The 8,085-nt window shown below is 41.1% G+C and overlaps 1 protein-coding gene across 1 annotated transcript; it reads left to right on the top strand.

The window, feature by feature from the left end:
• The first annotated feature begins 4,975 nt into the window (after positions 1-4,975).
• Positions 4,976-7,479, top strand: LOC108701270. Its single transcript, XM_018235669.2, has 2 exons — positions 4,976-5,646; positions 6,610-7,479. Exons 1-2 carry the CDS (start codon positions 5,099-5,101, stop codon positions 7,244-7,246), a joined length of 1,185 nt encoding a protein of 394 aa, XP_018091158.1. The 5' UTR covers positions 4,976-5,098; the 3' UTR covers positions 7,247-7,479.
• Positions 7,480-8,085: the final 606 nt, after the last annotated feature.

The following is an 8,085-nucleotide window of genomic DNA, read 5'->3' as shown; positions in this document are numbered from 1 at the left end:
CTCTGTGGGGAAAAATGCAGGGCAGAGTCAGGTCGCGGCCGGGCCCCTGGAAGCGGGGAAATCCACCGGGCCCGAGAGGACTGTCCCCCCAGTGACCCCCTGATGGCGGCCTTGACTGTACTGAATGCATAGCCGAGATGGTTGGACAGAAATATGGCACTTGACAACTGAAAACCCAATAGCTCCGCTTTCAGTGCAGATTCTTTCTGGGTAATATATATTTTGCTCTTGTGTAGGCATTCAGCTCTTTTTTTTATTTAATTTTTGTGCACAATTGTGGTTGGCATGCCGCATATTGGCATGATGGGGTGGTATAGTCTATTGAGGTCCTAGGTGACTATTGGGGAGCTTGATTAGACTTTAGACATAAGTTGATTTTACCTCTTTAGCTAATGACACAAGTTTATTGTTGGCATTTCAAATGCTCCCCTTATAGTGCAGTTACCGAAGGCACCTGTATTCCTGATGTATATGGTGGCAAATGGTTTTATTCATAATTGTGCAGATTTTCTATTTGGTGTTCTAAAAGTATTTAAAATAAAAAAAAAAAAGCAGCATTGCACAAGGATTCCGAAAAGTACAGATGAAACAAAAGGGTCGAAGATGCTCCACTAAACAGATAATGGTAAGTAGAATATTCAGTAGCTATTCAGGTTTTTTGTTACTTGTCTTGGGGTTTTGGAGAGAAATTTTGAATGTTTTTTTTTCTTCATTTCAGGCCAAACCATACATTTTAAAAATAACTGAGTCCACAATTCTGCATGCAGGAAAGCAAGGGTGTGGCCGCTGAATAGCTGCAAGTGTGCACTTTCAATGAATATGCAGTTTATTGGGGGATTTTACAGGTAAGGGGGTGTTGATATTGAAAAACTGAAAGGTGCGCGCTTAGAGAGCAGCCCCAAATTTAGCTTTTGTCCCTGTTTTAGGGTGTTTGATAGCCATGTCTTTAGTTGCATCCATACATGTGGGGTATTGTTTTGTTTGAGAGAAGTTTTAGATTTTTTTATTCTGTGGAAAATTCTAACTTTGGGTCTTTTTTTTTTTCTTTATTTCAGGCTTAACTGTAAACTTCTATGGAGAACTGTGTCCCCAATTCTGCATGTAGGAAAGCAAGGATAGCACCACTAAATAGCTGCAGGTGTGCACTTTCAAAGAAAATATCCTTTGTGTGGGGTATTTCCCAGGTAAGGGGATGTTTAGACTGAAAAACTGTAAATTGTGCACTTAGAAAGCAGACCCAAATGTAGCTATTGCTCCTATCTTAGGGTGTTTGGTTGTCGTGTCTTTAGTTGCATCCATACATGTGGAGTATTGTTTTGTTCAGAACCATTTGTATCTTGATAAGTAGCAGGTCTTTTTAGTTGTCATGGCGATTTTGGGGAGAAGTCCAACTTTGGAACCTTTTTTCAGGTTTTTTTCCTTTATTTCAGGTAAAACCGCAAATTCTACTGAGAACTACGCCCACAGATCTGCATATAGGAAAGAAAAGATGGCACCGCTGCATAGCTGCAGGTGTGCACTTTCAAGGAATATATGGTTTGTGGGGGGTATTTCACAGGTAAGGGGGTGTTTAGACTGAAGAACCGCATGGTGTGCACCTAGAGCACAGCCCCAAACTTTCCAGCTGAATTTGCTATTGTGTATTGACCCTGTTTTGGGGTGTTTGGAGGCCGCGTCTTTAAGTGCACCCATACATGCGGGGTATCATTTTGTTCGGGAGAAGTTGCAGGTTGATACTTAGAAGTTTTTTTCTAGTTGTCATGGCAATTTTGGGGGAGAAATCTAACGTTGGAACTTTTTTTTTTCTTTATTTCAGGTCATACTGCAAACTTCTACGGAGACCTGCGCCCACAGACCTGCATGTAGGAAAGAAAGGATGGCACCGCTGTTTAGCTGCTGGTGTGCACTTTCAAGAAATATATAGTTTGTGGGGTATATTTTACTGGTAAGAGGGTGTTCAGACTAAATAACTGCAAGGTGTGCACCTAGAGCGCAGCCCCAAACGTTCCAGCTGAATTTGTTATTGTGTATTGACCCTGTTTTGGGGTGTTTGGAGGCCGTGTCTTCAGGTGCACCCATACATGCGGGGTATCATTTTGTTCAGGAGAATTTGGAGATTGATAATTAGCAGGTTTTTTTAGTTGTCATGGCAATTTTGGGGAGAAATCTAACGTTGCAACTTTTTTTTTCTTTATATCAGGTCATACTGCAAATTTCTACGGAGACCTGCACCCATAGATCTGCATATAGGAAAGAAAGGATGGCACCGCTGAATAGCTGCAGGTGTGCACTTTCAAGGAATATATAGTTTGTGGGGTGTATTTTACAGGTAAGGGGGTGTTTAGACTGAAGAACTGCAAGGTGTGCACTTAGAGCGCAGCTCCAAACTTTCCAGCTGAATTTGCTATTGTGTATTGACCCTGTTTTGGGGTGTTTGGAGGCCGTGTCTTTAGGTGCACCCATACTTGTGGGGTATCATTTCATTCAGGAGAATTTGGAGATTGATAATTAGCAGGTTTTTTTTTAGTTGTCATGGCAATTTTGGGGAGAAATCTAACTTTGGAACTTTTTTTTTCTTTATTTCAGGTCATACTGCAAATTTCTATGGAGACCTGCGCCCTCAGATCTGCATGTAGGAAAGAAAGGACGGCACCACTGAATAGCTGCAGGTGTGCACTTTCAAGGAATATATAGTTTGTGGGGAGTATTTTACTGGTAAGGGGGTGTTTAGACTGAAGAACTGCAAGGTGTGCACCTAGAACGCAGCCCCAAACTTTCCAGCTGAATTTGCTACTGTGTATTGACCCTGTTTTGGAGGCCGCGTCTTTAGATGCACCCATACATGCGGGGTATTGTTTTACTCAGGAGTACTTGTTCATTCATATTTTGGTTCATTGGAATATTTTTATTGGAGTAATTTTGTCAAATTCACTTCTGACTTTGTGACTGTGATGGTTTTTCAGAAAAAAAAAATCTGCAAAAATATTGTTGCGTTTTAGGGTGATCTGTATGAGAGTAGCTTCATTTAGAGCACAAACTATACCACAGCTAAAAACCTAGAGGTATGCAGTTTCTAAAAATACCTAACTTATAGGGGTATATCACTTCTATCTTTAGATATGCCATGTTAACCTATAGATGCCCTTATCTGTTGTGTTCCAATGTAAAATTGTACAAATTGCTGTTTTATTATTGGGGTGTGTTGTGGACAGGAAAAGTGGGATACCAATACATACCTGGTATCGTTGGATTCAGCAGAGTCGGGGCTTTTACAAACAGTAACATTTTTGTCAGTGAATGTAATTCTTCTTTGAAAAAAAACACAACATAAAAATATTTTATTTTTATTTAACTTTCTTTTTACTTATTTCACTCAAAATGTTTGTTATATCTCCATAAAAAGTACAACATTTTGTTTCAGTTTTCAAGCCCAATCCATTAAAAAAAAAAAACAATATATAATGTGTCCTATTTCATGTAGGTTTTCTTGTCAGAAATCCTAACTAAAGGCTATGAGTGCAAAATGTCTAAAAACTGCTTGGCAGTAGATGTTCGTTCTTAGGACAAATTGGCTGGCAGCGAAAGGGTTAAGGACATGTGCCCTTGTTGTTTGTATACTTAGTAATGTGTACATAACAATGCCCTCTTGGCAGTGCAGCAGTGGTATAACTGTGTTATTATCATCTGACAGCAGGATGTTGTCCAAGTAGTTACTGGTCTCAGCATATAATGTGTTTGGATTTCTAGTACATACAGTACTGCATTGCATTCCTCCTAAATGTTCAGATTTTCTCAGGACAGTCCCGTGTTTGACAGCTCAGCCCGCTGGCCTGAATCCTTATTAAAATGCCTGCATTGCTCTTTGATCTCTGTTCAAGCTGAACTGAACAGCCAAAAAGGGTTATAAAGTCTTAGTGACACCTTAAAAGGGGAGTCAAACCTAATAATTGAAAGCAACTTTCCAATATACATTCATTCCACATTTTCATTGGCTTTAAAATTCTAAATGAAAGCCGCATCTGTCCCTTTCTAATCTCTGTCCTGGTGGTTCTGACCATTGAAACAATGTAGCAGAAGCCAGCTGATTGACAGATCTGTGAAGAAGCATGTAAGTCATTATGAGAAATGGAATTTTGGTTGGAGGTAAGCTAACATCTGCTACATTGTTTGCAGAGACAGAACCAGCAGTGAAAAAAAGAGACAGACTCGTACTGATTTCAGCTGCAGTCACATTGTAGACCGTCCAACCTCCTGTATTTGTACAGAGACAGTTGAGGTATACAGTACAATACAGCGCATTATTATTATTATCCTTCTGAAGAGTGGGACTGTAAGGTGCCTGCTGCTCATCTCATCGTGTGCATCTTGACGGTTGCAAATGCGTGCATCATGACACAGGCATGTTGACATCACTACGCTGGAGCATGCATACGCAACATGGAGCATGCATACGCAACATGCTTCAGGGACGCTATACAGCCTCCTTCATTGCAGGGTGCTCTCCTTGACTATTTGCGCCTTATTCTCTGTCTTGTTCTCCAGTGCAGTCAAATCGCTCTTGGAAGGATCCAGCATGGAATTAGTTCTGCACAATTTAGTATCTTCAGCAAAAATTGAGACGGTCACGGTACAAACTGATAGTAGAGTTACTGTGATTTTCTATGTATTCCAGTATCTTAATACTTATTACTAGTAATAGTAATAGTAGAATGGTATCCCTATTTGAATAGTGGCATCATATTATCACGCTCACATAATCTCTCAAAACCATGCCAGACCTTGAAGAATCCTGGAAATACATGAACTTGTCTGAATATCCCCCAGGCAGGAAATGTTTTTCTTCTTCAGAGGCCAACAGGAGCTGAAGAAGTTTTTTTTTTCTCACCCTTAGATTAAGTTTGGGAGAAAATGCTTAAGATAAAACAGTTATCTGACACATGAGTTAATTTTCAGATGACTTCCCTTTTAATTCCTTTATTTATTTATTTATTTATTTAAATGTGGTTTCGATTTCCTGCAGAGCTCAGTGTATTTAGTAACGTTGTGCAGAGAGACCAGTGCAGAGCTTTGCTGTGGGCCCTTTACAGTCTCCAATATAATGAATTATCTGGAAGACACATCTCCTTGCCCTCTAAGTGAGGAGGAGAGCAGACTGGCCTATAGAGCAAAGCAGAAAGCCTTGGATATTTTAATTGATGCCCTGAAGAAAAGGGACAGCGTTTTGGTTGAGAAAGCAGGGGAAAATACTAATTCTGTTGGGAGACGCCCATCTCTCACCCCTCACCTGGTGCACAGTCTGAGGAAAGAACTGAAGCAAGTGACTTTTGTGAAAGTGGACCACCCATTCTATGCCATTTGTTACATCTACCCCAGATCACATGAGAGAAGAATATATTTGGGCCCCCGATTCTGGAAACAAGGGGAGATCCTAGGGGCAGATTCTCGTCCTGGGTTACTGATTGAAAAGGCGGCACAGTTTCTGCTTGACAAAACTCCTACAGACGTACAAGGCCAGCGCCATGAACCACGTCAGATTCGCTATGAGTTTGAAAGGGTCTTGAAACATTGGGGAATTTACAATGGTCACTTCTACTCTTGCTGCGGGGAAACAGTACGGGATTCTGTTTGTGAATGTTCTTTTATCAGGTAAGAGAATGGTGAATGTCACAGGCTTTAGTGTTCAACTGTGTGATCAACTCATGCCAACACATATCAAATTACATATACACTGTACCTTTCCCAGTGCATATTCTTGTCACTATAAGATGTTACAATGTGCACACGGATCCCTTAGCGCCACACCATAATAGTCTAAAGGGGAGGTAGAGCAGGTCCCTGCAGAGTAACAGTCACAACAACAAGTGTTATTTATTTTAGCCAGTAGCAGCAGTGGCAAAGATTTTGCTTCCACAAAACAGAATAACAGCAAAATTATACAGACAGTTATCAAACATTGTTCCTCATGTCGGGTAGGTAGATATAGGTAGGTGACTATTTATAAAGGGTATGGATGATCTCAGTTATGAAGAAAGGTTGGCCAAGCTGGGATTCTTTGCACTGGAGACAAGGCATATACTCCCATATGTATTAAAAGGCACTACGTTTGCCCAGGATCAGTAACCCATAGCAACCAGTAAGATGTTTGCTTTTAATCAGATGACCAGTAAATCCTACCAGCTGGTTGGTTGCTATGGGTTACTGCTCCTGAGCAAACTTAGTGACTTTTATTACATAACCCCCTTAGTATGGATGTGATCACTTGGTATAACTATTTATGGGGACGCCTAACATAATCGCTCTGCTTCTTTATCCCCTAGTAGATCTTTCCAAAGGACACAAGGGCACCCCTTGAGAACAAATTAGGTTCCAAATTGTGTTCCACACAGAGAGCTGTGATGTTGTGGAATTCTCTCCCGACAGTGGTTGTACTGGCAGATACATTAGATAACTTCAAGAAAGGGGTGGACAACCTTTTAGCAAAAGAAAACAAAAGACCATTGGTATTAATACAATGTTAATACAGGGACTGGTCTAAAAATGCTCTGAAGAAACTGTACTCCATCGGGATTAACTAAAGGTTAAGATATTGACATGTAATGCTATTTTCAGTTCCAGGCCATGGACACTGAGTGAGGAAGAGTGGAACTTGGCAGAGGAAGCAAAGCAGAGAACTCTGATGATTCTGTTTGATGCTCTGGAGAAAAAGGAAAGTCTCTTAGTAGAGAATCCTGAGGATTTTGTTGGCTTAGAAAGACTGAATATGTGCCCCCTAATCCCCCTAAACTTGGTGAAAGATCTGATCACAAATCTTGCCAGTGTTACATTTAGGAAGGGATACAATGTAAATTATGTTCTGCCATATTTAGACAAAATCATTATTTATCTGAGCCATGACTTTTGGCAACAAAATGAGATGTTGGAGTGTGGGTCCCGCCCAGGAACCCTCATTCTGGAACTGTCACAATTACTGGGATATAAACGATATTTGAAGGAACCCGCAGATGAGGGAGAACAAAACAAAGTGCAACAACAGCCACATAAATTCCCACTTACTGCTTTTAACATCTGCTGGGTGTTTGAAACCTGGATGAGACACAGAGGAGTCTACTCGGGATCTTATGCCTGCTGCGGGGAAGAGTCAAGGGATTCTGTGTGTGCACTTTCTCACTTGGCCGTCTGTTTGAATGATATAACCCCACCACCACTTACACCTGAAAGAACATTAGAACCACCTTATTATCTGTAAAGATTCTATTAATTGTTTACTGGTTCTGTGTACAGTAGTGGTTCCTTTGCCCATTTTGAGTAGTGGTTTCATGTATAGTAGTGGTACCCAGCCCGATCCTTTGTGGCATTGGAAAATCAATGTCCAGTAAACAAAAAACATGGAAATTTGTAAAAATAAATGGGCCCCAAAGTGTCCCTGAGATCTACAGTTCCTGTAAAGTCTGAATTTTGTGATCTGAGGAAGTTAAATAAATAAATACCTGTTTCAGTTGCCTAATATTCTATACCATCATGTGCTCATACAAACTCTTTAACACACATACAGACCGGTACTCACAACTCATACATTTTCATGTAGTAATACTCATAAATAGTGATACAGGCTGATACATACTAATCTATTGATAGACTAAAAGAGACTCATATGTTCTCATACTGTATATACTCATAAACAAAGTGTCACGGTCGGCACCCTAAACCAGAACTAGTGCCAAGCTCCCTGGTCTCGGCTCGGCTTCACCAGTAGTGTGACCGCCTTTGGCTTCGGGAGGAGCCCTCAGCGTACTCAGATGCCACCTGGACTTTTCGAGAGGAGCAAGGCGAGGAGTTCTGGCAGGCAAAGGGGCACAACTGTTGTTAAAGTCAGTTAGGCCGAGGTCGTGGTAATAATAAGGTAAGACAGATTCGTGGTCAGACAGGCCGGGTCAAGGCAGGCAGATAGCTAGAGTCGTCGGGCAGGCAAGGGTCAAACTAGGTAATCAAACAGATGGGATGAGGCAGAATCAGAGTCAAATAACAGGCAGAGGTCAAACCAGAACGTCAAACAGGAGGGTTAAGCAGAATCAAGGTCGGTTTCAG

Source organism: Xenopus laevis, chromosome 9_10L (genome assembly GCF_017654675.1).
Source record: "Xenopus laevis strain J_2021 chromosome 9_10L, Xenopus_laevis_v10.1, whole genome shotgun sequence".
NCBI classification, from domain to species: Eukaryota; Metazoa; Chordata; class Amphibia; order Anura; family Pipidae; genus Xenopus; species Xenopus laevis.
Note: the sequence above shows the minus strand (reverse complement) of the source record. Positions and strands in the feature narration are given on the sequence as shown.